A 14,471-nucleotide genomic window follows, 5' to 3' on the forward strand; every position below is an offset into this window, starting at 1 on the left:
TGGTTGTTTAAACGACATGATAAGCGACAAGGTTATATAAGGGTCAGCGTTGAATAACTGGCATTAAATAATATCTTGTGAACTCGGTATGCTATATATGCTTCTCAGTGCGGTATTTTCTCTAGATATTCTTTTTTTTCTTCCTAAAAACTTCCTTATCTACCATATAGCATTACTTATGCCCCTAACGAATGCAATGCTAGGAATTTATTCGCTGATTTCTGCCCCCCCCCCCCCCCCAATGCTCCACACGCCCACCTTGCGCACATCGACACCGGTCAAGCCTTCCGTCCACTTTAAATCGCAGCGCTTCCGGAAGGTGTCGCTGGGTGGAACGCTTCGCCTTCCACGAGGACGTGCACAGCGGTCTCCAGATTTTCACTGCAGCGCACACATGCCACATTTTGATCTGAATATTTGCTCCGGTATATGTGTTTGTCCTTAGACAACACGCTCGAGTCTCAATAGCAAGGCATCATATCGTGATCGTACAGATTTTCCCTTCTAATTTCTCTCTTGCGGCTCTTGCAAACGCACTTGGTCCGTTTTATTTCCATTCTTTGGATGAAATATACTTTCTCTGTTTCTCTTCCTTTCTTTCTGATGACTCGTGGTTGTCTATATACACTTTCAATTACCAAGCACTTGACTGCCAACTTTCTTTACCTCTTCCTCCATCCAGTGTCCACGCTTTTTGGGCACGGATACCAGCGTACTTAGGCGTCCATTTATTTTAATCATTCCTGCGTCATTCTTTACAACTAATTTCACTCTGTCTCCTCCGACTTTAAAAGAAGCCCAACCTAAGTCGACCTTCACTGCCTGATTTGTGGTTTCACCTTGGGCTCCCAAAGCCAACTGGCCTACAGAACTTTAGTTCTCTTCCAACCCCAAGAAGATGCCCTATCGGAATCACAAGGATGGCATTGACGAACGTTAGCGCTGACACCATTGCTTCTCTCCAGATTCTGATCTGATGATGCCGCGCCCTAACAGAAGCACCCCCTATTAGAAAAAATTCGCCTCGACGGTCACGTACAGTGCTCCGTCGGCGGTTGGTATACACTGCCGCTGTGAGCTCTTTCTCTCGTTATTCGTCGTGCTCCAACTGTATGTGGGGCGTGAGCGCCTGGAATGGTTGGGCAGAAGTGCAGAATACCGGGCCGCTTTTTCGAAACTGTCCGACGGCTAAGACTTTTTCGCGGCGGAAACTCCAAGAAAGTTGAGTGGCTGCTGTGTCTTTCTGTTACGGCGTCAAACAAAATTGCGTGTTATGTGGAGATAACACTCAAAATAAAAGCGCGAAGTACGTTTCACACATCAACGCCAAGACCCAGTGCCATGTTAAGCTTCAGGTATAGGCCTGTTCAATGCAACAGAAGCCGCGGCGCTTAGAGATCTGTGAAACAAACAGGAGTACTGTTTGTTTATTTCCAATGTGAAGCACACGAATGCCGTTTCAGGTATGCCTGGTGCCATTCATTCTTTTATTTGTAAGTGCAACTGTATCGAATCATTAACAATTTTGTACTATTATGCATCAGAAACAAGGGAGCGATGTTTTGGGCAAATTATTTCAACGTATCTTTAAGCAGCAGTAACACGCCTTGGAACGCCCAAGCACTTTAACAAGGAATCTACATCACAAAAAATTCCGTTAAGCAATTGAATACCAGTGCGTGCTCTAAACAAAATGAAGCTTTAAGCGGCTCGTACTCGTTGATCTTGCGCAGTTCAATAACACTTGGTACGTGAAGGGCATATTAAAGCAGAAGTTTCGTTGCGTGCCTAGTTTGGGCGTGGCCACTTGGCTTCTGGGTGCTGTTGGGTCAGCCGCTATCTCGGCAGAAATATTTTTGGATATATATGCAAATGTTATGGCAGACAAAACAGGTCTGCCATTTGAAGCTGCCAATGCCGTGTCCCCTACGCGTTGGAGAGTTGCGGGTGCCGAGCAAAGACCAAATGGCAGGACTGAATTTATTGAGGGGCGTCTGGCGTGATAAAAGCAGTCTTTTTCCCATTCCCCTGGTCGACTTCGATTTGCCAGTTGTCCATCTTGAAGTCAATCGACGAAACATACTTTACGTTGCAGAGTCGGTCCCGTGCGTCGTCTATACATGCGAGTGGGCATACGTCCCTCTTTGTGGCTTTGTTCAGGCGACGATAATCGGCATAACACAGCAGAGTTCCAACATTAGTCTTCCCTAATACCACAGAAGACACTCTTAAGCTATTCAATGGCTGGATCATTTCATCACGCAGCGTTCCGCCCAGTTGTTGCTTTCCTGTCGAAACTCGGTACGGGATTTGACGGAGTGATCAATCGGATTATTTGGTTATTATGCGATGCTTAGCAACTGTTCTTTTTTCTTGAATCGCCGATGATGACGAGAAGCAGCCTTCATATTGCTGGAGGATACCCTTGAGCTGTTCCTGCTTATGACCGGGAAAACACAGATTACCAATATAGAAAAGTGGTTCAGGAACACGCACCTTCGTTGTAGCTTCGGTGGAATCCGAGAAGAGAAGCCCATCGCTGACTGTTTTAACTTCTATGTATGTGATCTTCATGCTCTTGTTCAGGTGTTTATGTTGCTGGCTCAGGTTTGTCACCATTACTTGCACTTTTGCGCGGCGTCATTGAATGATACCCCTTCCAACGCCGATTTCACGACCAATCAGCAGCTGGGCCGCGATAGGAGATCGTAGTTTGGAACGGGTGTTGAGTCTTGCGATTGGCCTAAGCCTCGCCGACGTCGTCAGCCGCGGGGCTCGGTCACGGTGATGTGAAAATGACGACATACTCCTGTCAATCATGTTGAAACCGGTCACGTCGTCTGCTAGGAGCCTAACGCGACGAGAGGTGTTACGTTCGAGTGATCACTAGCTCGTTACAATACCAGACTCGCATGGCACGTCTGGTGGATTGGAATGGATGCAAACGTCGTCTGTGGCTACGCAATTGCACGTTCGAATCCGATCCATAGTCTAATTTGAGAAAGTGACGCTCACATTGGGGGGGGGGGGGGGAGCTTCGGCTATTGCGTTGGCCTTGCGCGAGGAGGAAGAAGAGTGGTTGGAGGTGCGAAATGCGTTTGAAGAGATGGCAGAAAGCGAATGCCGGCGTCGCTTTCGTTTCTTGAAACGAACAGTGCGTTGAAGAGCTTCCTCTGGCGCGCCGAAACCAGGGCGCCAAGTCGGACATTGCGGTGCCATGACATCTCTTTGTTGCCTCTTGAAAAGCGCGCTATTGGTCCAGTCGTATATTTTTTTTCTTGCTGTACATGTGTGACCCCACTCAGCGACCAAGCATACAAAACTACCTGTTTACTAGTATATCGTACCCAAGCAGACGACAAACGAAGCGGCACGTAAACTTCTGAGGAGTTCGCAGCTTGCTGACTGGCTGCTCTTGTGCCTCCCGTCCTGAAAAGTTTTGCCCACTTTGTGACGTTGCAGCGACGGAGCGCGTTCTCTTCCAGACAAAGATGTCCGATTGCATCCCCTCCCCTTTGGTCGTTTTCTAGGATAGATTCAATGTCTCCGGCTGCTTCTGCGGTGACGGAAATCATGATGCTGGTGCGCGGCGAGATACTGACTTGATCTTTAATTAAGTACACTTAGGCACATTGATTGAGGGTCCTCTTTGGCGGTATTGTTTGCTTGCAGACAGAGTTATCAACTTGGATTTTAAGTCGATGACTATAATGTGTTGGCACAGGAAGTCTATAGCAAAAATTACGTCCCGTGAGCATTGTTGCACGATAACAAAGGCCGCAGGGTAAATTCGGTCATGAACTGTCGCTCTTGCCACGCAGATTCTTTCTGTCGGCGTTGGTAGGTGACCTCAAGCTGTCAGCATTTGAGTGCTGTCCCACGTAATCAACATAATTCAACTTTATGGCGAATGGTCCACTGGTCACGGAGTAGTCAAGTACGGTGTCCACTAGAGCATGTCATTTCTTCCATGAATCAGAACATCAAGATCGGTAGTTCTTGGCTTTCGGTTGTAGTTGGGTCGTGGCGTCGGATCACGGTTGCGTCGCTCTAGAATGTAACTGGAACGTCATGTCGTCAAGTTTTTTTTCTTTAGGCGCATTTTCGGCTTGCAGGCTTCGTCTGGATGGCTGCGTGTATTTCCTACGCTGTTGGAATGGATCTTAAAGCATCGTCGATGGTGACCTTCGTCATTTACACGCAGAGCAACCGCACCCCATTGGTTGCTGATTTAGTTTTGCTGTTACGGCTAAGGGATCATCCACGCGATGGGCCAGTGTACTGTCGGCGCTGCGGCGACAGGTAGTGGCCTGGTGAAAGAGAATCGGACGGTCGACGAGAGATCCACTGAGTGTAGGCGAGGAAGTTGGCGATATTACCAGGCCATTCACCTCGCAGTGGGCGCGGCGCGTTAACGGCAATGCCTCGCAGTCTCAAGTAGCAGTAGGGGCATCGGCGGTACACATGACCGGGTGTGAAAGCGGAGCCGGCGGTGCTGTGGAGAACGTCATACATCGATCATCCTTGGGTAGCTGCGCTGGGCGACGGGCGGATGAGCAGGTGGCTGCGGCGGAACTGTGGCCTTACCGAGCCCTTGCGGGGAGGGGGAACGTGACCTACGGCAGCCTAGGCCATCGCTTTCGCCTAAGGTAGCAGCCATTCATTGACTCCTAGTGACGGCTGGATCTACTCTCGGGGGGTATCAGTAATGAACGCTACTTGAATCTGCATCCACAGGAACATCCTGCGCAGTTCTTGGCGTACAACGGCACCGATGATGCCTCGGAGCTCGGCGGAGCCTAGTACTTGGATTTCGCCGAAAGCACTTGTCGGCTGTATTGCCGAGTGCTCAGTATCAGCGTCTTCTCGATGGCCGTGACTTTCGTTACAAATATTATCCGGCTGTATAGGGTTGATTGCGAGTAAATCCGCCGTAAAGCTATCGCTTCACATCACGCATGAGGAAGCGAACTTTCTTGTCCTCAGACATAAGGGTCGGCTTGGCAGAACAGGTGAATAATCTCTTTCTTGTAGATCGAAATGCTCTCGTTTGCGAGCTGAGTGCGGGATTTCAGTATCGCTTCAGCTATGAGTGACCTCTACAACACAATGAGGATGATGATGATGATTGAAAGGTATCCTCTTTGTAATGTGGCCATGCCAAGTAGTCACCTAGCCTGCCTTATTAACCAGGTGTGTTATGCATGTTTTTATATATTATTTTTCCATACATATATTTAATCTATTTTTCTTCGTAGTCTACCTTGTACCGTTAACTATACGTGTAAGAGATGCCATCGTATCAGTCTGTTCCCTGATTTCTTTTCCACCAATACTCTAAACGCCTTTTGCTTATCTCGACTGCTTACCGGTTGAGGCTTCCGTCTACTTTAAACCAAAGCGCTTCTGGAAGGTGTACGTTACATACGGCTCTCATTGGGTGAATCCCTTCGCATTCCATTAGGATGTGCTGAGTGCTTTCCAGATCTTTGCTGGAGCATACGCATTCGTCATCATGTTCCAAATATGTGCAGCGATATGTTTTTGTCCTTACGCAACCGGCTTGAACTTCAAATGACATGGCAGTGCCATCTATGTTACCGTACAGATTTTCCCCTGAGATTTCTTTCTTCTCATTCTTGAAATCTCCATGGTCCTTTTTGTTTCCGATCTTTGCATCCAATTAACTGTCTCTGTTTCTCTCACTTTCTGTCTGGTGACTCGTGGTTGCCCATTTACAGTTTCAGTTACCCTGTACTTGTTTGCCAACTTTCTTGACGTCTTTCTCCATTCGTCCACGCTTTTCAAGTACAAATATTTGTGCACTTTAGCTGCTCGTTTATTTTCCCTCAAGTTACTGAGTATTTCATCAAAGCAGATGTCAAACCCACAAGATATCACTTGAACGTGACATCTAGTGGAGGAGCACTGGCATTCATGTGCCAGACGTCCTCGTCGTGCCCAACACCTCCACCAGTGGTCAGGTTGCAGTGATGATGAAGAACACGGTAGGAAGAACTGCAAATTGCGAACAAACTATTTACCTGGCGAACCTGTGCCCAGAAAACAAGTTAGTCTAAAGCAATTCAACATTTGCTAGCCGGTGCAATGCAGTCCCCGAAGAAAATATAAACAAGTGGACGCGACAATAGAACGGGGATTTCTGTTTCACAGAATCACAGATTCACCTGTATTCTTATTTAGCCATTTCGTATATGCCAGTAGGAAGGCGCCCGTTCTTTGCCAATCCTCCCGAATCCCACTGTGATACAACTGGAACAGAATCCCGAACTGTTGATTGATAGGTGTAGCCCTTCTATGAGCACACAACGAGCCATCACCATTCTTTGCTCGACATGCATCATACATCGCCTTCGTGCTTGTGACATCGCTGAGTATACATATCATACTGTACATCCGCCTCAACTGGAGTTTGCGTCTTGGTATAGCTTCTGAACGACGCAGTGCATAAAGAGAAAAAGTCTATCGCAATAAAGTTGTAACCTTTGTGGTCTATAAACAAAAAACATGCGATTTCGCATTGCATAAGATGAAAGTAAAAATTGTATGGATTGCCTTTGGATGACAAACAATTCCCTTACCAATTCATAGAGCTTCACTTCCATAGACTCCAACATGCGCACTGGATCTGCGTAATTCTTTAAAGAGTGATAAATTATCTGTTTTGGCGACAGTTTTCTGCCTTTAGTGAAAATACTTGCAAACTCATACTGATAGCAGATTAAGCTAAGTGCCTAACGATAAAGAGTTCGCAATTGCGAAGTGTGTAAAGTTACAGTATGACACGCAGCCTACACTCAGGCTGACAGCCCGCACGTACAATTGGCGGGAAAACTGGCTACCGTTTTGCCATGTAGACAAGAGCTTAGAGCATTGGGGACGTGTCCCTGGATACGTGCCGCATTGACAACTTGGGTTACGGGGTAAGTGAAACTGAGCATGTGCCCACTCATGGAAGTGAGCTATTCGATATTTAGGGGGAACAGTGTGCACGTACCGTTAAATATTTAGGTAACAAGTTTTATTCAATACAAGCAATCTGTCCAAATTAACTCATTAACTGATGATTTGTCTTTTTCTGTTGCCTGCGTATGCATTGCACTAACGCTTATGTTACTCAACGCCATTAATGAAAAAGGGTTAGCACAATTCCTGCTGGGCAGCAACCACTCATTGTGCTGTACGGGCACACGACATTGACCGCTTCGTTCCGCTAAAGCAAACAGTTAGAAGGAAGTAATTTTCCCGCCCAGGGGTTACTGACCTGCAGAGCCGCAATGACGTGCCTCCTGGCATGAAGGAAAATATCTTCGTCAGTCCAGTCCGGGTGCTCAGCCTTAATACGCAAGGCATGCACGTTGTGGTAGCGGAAAAAGAGAATGCCAAACGCCAACAGGCCCGGGTTCTGGTTCGTCCGCGGATCTCCCAGAACTGCGTGCATTAAAGAATTGGAAAATTGAATTTATAAAATATACAATACACAGAATTTTAAAAAATGTTGTGGCTCTTCATGGGATACATCAGCGAGAGATCTGCGGTAGCATAAAAGGTGTGCTTCTTGGTGTCTCTGTATCTTATTTGTTTCTTTTATTGCGATATCAATTATGTCGACACTCCACGCGAATTGTTGTCGTCAACGTTGCCATGAGGTTCCGTATTTATTAAGGTATATGTATGCTACATGCGTCTTTTTTTAATGTCGGTCCTAGTGAAACACACTTTAACAAAAAGAGAAACCGAAAATTGTGCAACGAAAAATACAAAATCGAATGACAATTTGAACCGTCAGTGCAGCTGGAGAGGCGCTCGCGTTTGAAATTCTTTGGGCACTGTCAACAGCTCTACCCTCGGCAGCCACTCAGGGACACACTGGCGCAGTATTTACAAGCATTCCTACGGAATTCCCATGTACTCGTGGAACAACCGCCGGACAGGTCGCGTGCCAATCCTACAGTGAAGCCCCACCATGGGGGTGCCCCATACACAGTGCAGCACTACCGTGCAGTCGCATAGTACTCTGTCGTCGCTACTAGTGTTCAGAAATCTTGTACCATATATATCTAGTAGAAAGTAGTGTTCGCTGAAGCAGGTCCCAAAAATATACCTCCTCTCAGCAATGGAGAAAAACATGATCAATGGTCTCAGGTTTCTTACAGACAAGACAATGTGAGCCCCAAGGTAGAAAAAAAAAACACTCTTCTAATAAGCTTCTTTGTGACAACATATGTGTATGGAATGCACGGGGAAAGTGGGAAATGGGAAAAATTAAAATTAATTAAATTATGGGGTTTTTACGTGCCAAAACCACTTGCTGATTATGAGGCACGCCGTAGTGGAGGACTCCGGAAATTTCGACCGCCTGGGGTTCTTTAACGTGCACCTAAATCTAAGTACACGGGTTTTTTCGCATTTCGCCCCCATCGAAATGCGGGAAATGGGAATTCAAGAGGGTGATCAAAACGAGAACAAGGTAAAACCGGGAAGCAGTGCTTCGACAAGTGGACTTATTTTTCAAGGCGACATATGCTTTCCTTGGCACAGTATATATAGGTGGGGTTCTTCTTAAGGGCAGAGGAGCTAACGCGGGTGATTGTAGCAATAACCGGAGATGTGCTAGCGGCGAGGGTGCAGAATTGAGAATGGAGTGGTGCTATGGACACTGCCAGTGAGACGGCCGTGTGTCAACCGGCGTGTCAACGGCCGTGTGCACAGCACCTCTATGATCTGCTTCGCTGGATGTCAGTGGGCCATCGTTTCCCTGAAAGAAATAGAAGGAGCGGCATCAAACGGTGCTCCTGAAAAAATAATTGCTGAAATGAAATAAATACATCAAGAAAAAAAAAGAAAGGGAGGAAAAAAGTTTGAAAATGCACGCGGCCGTGTCCCCCCACCATGTGCACTGCAGCCCTCTATTCTAAATTCTACACCCTCGCTGCTAACAGACCTTCGGTTATTGCTATAATCACCCACCTTACTCTCTCTCGCCTAAAGAAGAACCGTACCTATATATATTGTGCCGAGGAAACCATATGTCGCCTTGAAGAAGACAAGTCCACTTGTCGAAACGTTGGCTTCAGCTTTTCCCTTGTTCTTGTTTTGCTCACCTTAATGTATTTTGTATGTAGTTTAGAGAGCGAAGAGCTCCTCCTGGGCTATTTTGAATTCGATTAACTCGTTTTAACAGATCTATGCCCTGGCCTTCACATTCAATGGCCCGTTATGTAGGCACAGACAGTGCTAGACCACATACCTCCCGATACAGCCTCTTCATGCATGTGACATGCTACTCCATGCTAAATGACATGCAGTGTATGCGGCCTATATTGCCACACCATTAACTCACTAAAGTTCCTCACACCAGGTATTACATTTTTAGCAGAATTATTCCTCAGCCTTTTAAGAATGACATCGCACAAACAAATGTCATTAAACAAAACACCAAACGCGCGTGCCTTTCGTCTTACATCTTCTCATACTTAAATATTAGAAGCGCGAAAGAATGACACACGACAAACATGAAAATAATCTGAATAGCGCGGCTGCACACTAGCCCTGGGATCGGCCCGATACGGAAACGTGGTGGTAAAGTCTCTATGAAAGCCGTTGGCTTGAATTATTAACATAAATGATCTTGAAGCAAACTTAAGTGCGAAGAAAACAAAATATAAATGAAATTGTCCGATGTCAGTTTTCTAACAGAGGAGCCCTAGCACAACGAGTAGTTTTTTGCTTAGTCATCTAACGCTCGCTACAATTCATGCTGCCAGCGTACAGCTACAGCTGCTAGTACAGCTACTTGTTGCTACCGCATTTATTGTTTCGCCCGTATGGCGAAACTGATCTTTTCTCATTCTCTTCTTTGTGACGGTAATTGCAATGTTGCACTCGTTCTAGTTGGTTGTATTGGCCATGAAAATATATCGTGGTGTCAGCATCTCTAATATCTAGTGTTTCAGAGGGCAGAAAGTGCTCATTGTTGTCTGCAACAGTTAGAGAAGCTTGCCTCAGCGCCTGCAGACTGGACGAGTCACGCTAGATCTCATGCATCTCCTTCAGCGCCGTCGAGTGCTTTGCCTTTGTCGTGTTGTCGCGCAATTTTGGTGGCTATATTCTAGAACGTTCCTCGACTCAACACTCCTCCTCGACTGAACGAAGTGTTGGACAGCGCCGCGCCTCGGCAGTAGTGGTCAATGGTTAATTGCAGTTCCTAGAAAGTGTACCCACTTCCTCAGTCCAGAGGCGCTGCTATATACATATCTTTGGAGTGGAGCAAGAGCTTCGAGTTACGAATGGCCAGGATAGTCTGACAATGGGGGTTACGGTATTTTTACGCCAGGCCTCTTTTTTAATTTAGGTTTTGTATACTGTATGGCAATATCTAATGTTTGTTTGTGCCATTTGGGCCACTTGTTTCTTTAAGTACGCGTTTTGATTTATAATTTTTCGGGAACTTTTAAACACCGCCTGTGCCAAATGGCACATTTCTTGTCCTTGAACTGGATTCTTCTAAGAGACTAACATCACTAGCACAGGAAATAAACCACACATTTCAATTATTCACAACAATTCACTAATTAACATAATCAGTTTAGGCCACATATTGTAATTTACAAATTGTAGCCGGTTAGTAAACAAGGCATATAGACTTGACATGAATCTCCTGGGTAACACTAGTTTCGAGATATCCTTTCCAAAAGTATGGGACGAAATACATGGGCGTTCCAGACGATGAACAAAACGAGAACAAGGTAGAAGCGGGAGCCAACCTTTCGACAAGTGGATTTGTCTTTCTCGAGGCGACATAGGCTTTCCTCGGCACAGCATATATGAGGAAAGCAGAGGACGCTCAGCTTGTTCCTTGATCATCTATATATGCCGTGGCGACAAAAGTATATGTTGCCTCGAAAAAGCCAAGTCCACTTGTCGAAACGTTGGCTCCCGCTTTTAACTCGTTCTCGTTTTGCACATCGTCTTGAATTTCCATCTCCAGCATTCCCCGTGTTTTTCATGGGCGTTCCAGTTACCTTTGTTCTTGAATGCATAAATAGTGTTTGGTTAAAAGAGAAGGCGGAGCAAGACTGCGCATTTTCGGATTGTTTGGTGGCGCAAAACTGGCGTCACTCTGCGAGTTCACTTCAAGCGGAGACGCCTTGCGAACTCACCAGCGACAATGCTTAAATTGCTCTTTCCCGTAAGTAAATATTTCGGGAGTGAAGATTTTTTTTAATTCGATCAATATGTGTTTCGATTTCTCGTGCATATCCGTCTCTCTGAAAAATCTGGCTCACGGACGTACTAAGACGGCGTTCGCACTCGCCTTCAGTGAGATCGTTATCTACGTGCCGCGAACCGTGGCTTCATTTTCGGCGCAATTTTATGGTGGAAGAGCCTCCATCAGTTAACGCACCGGCAAATACTGTTGGCGGCTGGCAGCGCGGCTACACGCAGTCCGCCTACGACGCGCCTGCGAGGCCGCACTGGCGCTGCGCTGTCGCGGAGAGCTTCAGCTGCTTGACCACCGGGACAGAGCCCGTCCGGAGCGGCGCGGCCAGATTGGTGCGTCAGCTTGTCGTGTTGTGTTCAGCCCACAACATTGGAAACAAATCGGACAGAAGACGACACACACAAGCGCTGCTTTCAAGAATGATTTATTTGAAGCCGAACAGCTGGTTTGTATAACCGAAGGCAAACTCAAACGTACAAAATCTCTGAGCCAGCGAAGAATGACGGTTCCTTCTCCGAGCAAAGGAACGCATTCTTGTCCAAGATTATCTGTTGTGGAAGATGTAATGAATAGTCTCGTCATTTTAAATTCATGCCGGCGCACAAGGATATATAAAAAACAGAGACAAGAAACGGCAGCTGCTGTAGGGTGCAGTTAACCAGCCATCGCGTCCGCTGTTGACATTATTGCAATGCTCTCTAATCCTGCCGTTCAGACACCACCCCGTCTGCTCCACGTGGTGTTTACCACACAAAAGTGGAATCTGATAAACAACCCCTTCTTTGAACGCGAAATAAGGCCCCCTGTCATTTCCTTTACAGTATTTTTTATCGCAGCTTTTTCTATCAACGATTTAATGGCTGATATTGCATACTTTTCCCATCTTCATCGTAGCCGCAAAAATCACCTTAACGCATTTGCCCTTGCGCCTACCTTTGTCACGTTGTGGAAAATATTTTGCAGGTAGGGTCTAATGGTGATTGTTCTCAGACTTTCAGAAATATTCGTCGAGCTGACCTGCCAGCTGGATGTTACTTTCCTGAGTAAGGCTTCTGCGATCGACACGTAAACGCGGCCAGGTTAGCCTGCTTACTTGAGGCGAGCTTTTTCGCAGTCAAAGCTGACCATCGAAAGATAATAAAAAAATTAATTGAGGGCATTAATGGTGTCTGACGGTGCTCCTCTTTACAACTTGGAATGCGCAGAGCTGAATGGCAGCAACGGTGCTTTCCCCACTTAAAATCCCAGCCCAAGCACGTGTGATTTTCATGTAAATAAAATTTTATTCCAAAGAACCTCATGTAACAATCCTCACCCAGAATTTGAAGCGTGAGCGCCAAGAGTGGCAGACAATCACGAACAACTCTTATCATTCTAAAAGCTTCAGACTCAAAAGAACCTTTCTCGAAATTAAGTAGAAACAGGTAATAATTCAAGCACATAAAATTCCTAAACACTTCCGTAACCGTAAGACGCGTCAAAAGAACTTTGTCAACACTTTTTTCTTTGCTCTCCGCAACGCCGGCGGCTCATTTCTAAGACTAGCAAACTGCACTATGTTCTCCGAGTAGCAAGTTGGTGAAATTATTTGAGAGCCGCGATAATCATAGCTGTCAGCCCGTTTCTCGCCATTGCTGATGCGGTCAGGGCTCACCCCCCAAAAATAACGTCTTGTTTCGAAAGCTTTAGCTACGTTCTCTCTTAGACATCAGTGCACATGGTTAGCGTTTCGCACTTGTGTATATTCAGTGATTCAGAGGAAAGTGAACAGGTACTGTTTACTGCTCCTCCAATCTGTTCAAAGTAGCCGCCACAAGACCAGCAAACATACGTAAACATGTGTGAGCGCGGAACACAATGAAAAGCAAAATTAAGCAGTTATTAAGAGCTTCCGCTTAATAACTGCATGTGTACCTGCCGAAATAGCTTAACTGGGAGGACATTGGACTCAAAACACGCCTAGCTGTTCACTATCGCTCCCGCGTAGTGCAGAAGCTGCGCCCAGACTCGTAGAAAATGTATTGTGTGGCACCCGCTGTGCCCTTCGCCACTAAAGGCAGTCAAGAAGGCTGCGCAGCAGAAGCAGTGGACACAGCCGCCCAAGCCACGGCCTAGAACCGGCTCGTACCCGCTTTCCGAGAAAACTTCTAGGCAACGGGACAGTCGCACCCAGTGCACTAACGGCGAGGCCCTTCCATCATGCGAACTACGGGAAACGAGGGCAGCGCTCACAGTGGCCGTGAGCGGCAGACTGAATGCAGAGAGACGAGGAGTTTCTCGCTCTGGCCGCTTGTATTCGTGTAAATAAATGCAGAAACAAATTTGTTACGTTCTACAACTCTGTCCTGCCGAACAGCTAGAAAACGACGAACAGCTAGCACTCGTGTCACGAGCGTGACTGGTACATTTTCCTTTAAGTGCTCTTATGTTATGCAGAGGTACTGGCAGAAACCAATATCAACCCTTAGCTTTTCACTTTGGAGTATAGACGGAATTGAACTATGTTCGTTGAAGCGGATCCAACAATGTTCCGCGAGGACTCACTGAACATGCGCTCCGGGTTCATGACGCCCAGGTAGCGCGCCGGCGGTGAGTTGAACAGCGGCACTCGCTCCTTGTTCTTGGGCGGCAGACCGGCTTCGGCCACGCGGAAGGTGCCGTTCTCAAACGAGCGCATAGTGTTGGCCCACGTCTCGCTCGTGCTGTACACGTACGAGGCGTCGAGCCAGCTGGTCGCCAGGTTCGTCTGCGGGGGAGGGGAGTAAGCGACACGTGTCAGAGGGCGACCACTGCCGTTATTGAATGTAATAATCAGTCAATCAACCAATCAATGAAACAACAATTTATTTTGCTGGCCCAAGAACGAGCATAAGGTCTGTCTGCTGGTGCACGCATACACTACTAAAAAAGAAATAAATGCAGCGAAATATATCGTCAATGCGTCGAGCGAGGATTGAGATCGCACGCTTAGCGCCTAACACTCGACCAACAGACCTGCCTGTCTATCCTTCCGGCTCTGTAGTTAAACCACGTTAAATATTTGGTGGAGGTTGCTAGAGTTTCCCAAGTAGTTTCCGTCGAATCTGCAACGGGAAGTGACCGCGCATCATGCTTGACGACGCAAGCAAGACACCACCACCTGCCTCACCAACTCTTTTATGTTCCGTTTCACTGCGTCAACGGAAGCCAGTCATTTTCACCGGCTCCCACGACAACGACGTCGAAG

At 46.8% G+C, this 14,471-nt stretch overlaps 1 protein-coding gene across 1 annotated transcript in view; it reads right to left on the minus strand.

Annotated features, from left to right (window-relative positions):
* The window catches only part of Duox (dual oxidase), a 389,750-nt gene that overhangs the window by 240,724 nt on the left and 134,555 nt on the right, over positions 1 to 14,471 (minus strand). Inside the window, exons 5-6 of the mRNA XM_075682845.1 lie at positions 13,790 to 13,991; positions 7,286 to 7,452 (exon numbers count right to left, since the gene is read on the minus strand). Of these exons, the coding sequence (XP_075538960.1) occupies positions 7,286 to 7,452; positions 13,790 to 13,991 (369 nt within the window). The remainder of the gene's footprint in view (positions 1 to 7,285; positions 7,453 to 13,789; positions 13,992 to 14,471) is intronic.

The sequence above is a fragment of the Dermacentor variabilis genome, chromosome 2 (genome assembly GCF_050947875.1).
Source record: "Dermacentor variabilis isolate Ectoservices chromosome 2, ASM5094787v1, whole genome shotgun sequence".
NCBI lineage: Eukaryota > Metazoa > Arthropoda > Arachnida > Ixodida > Ixodidae > Dermacentor > Dermacentor variabilis.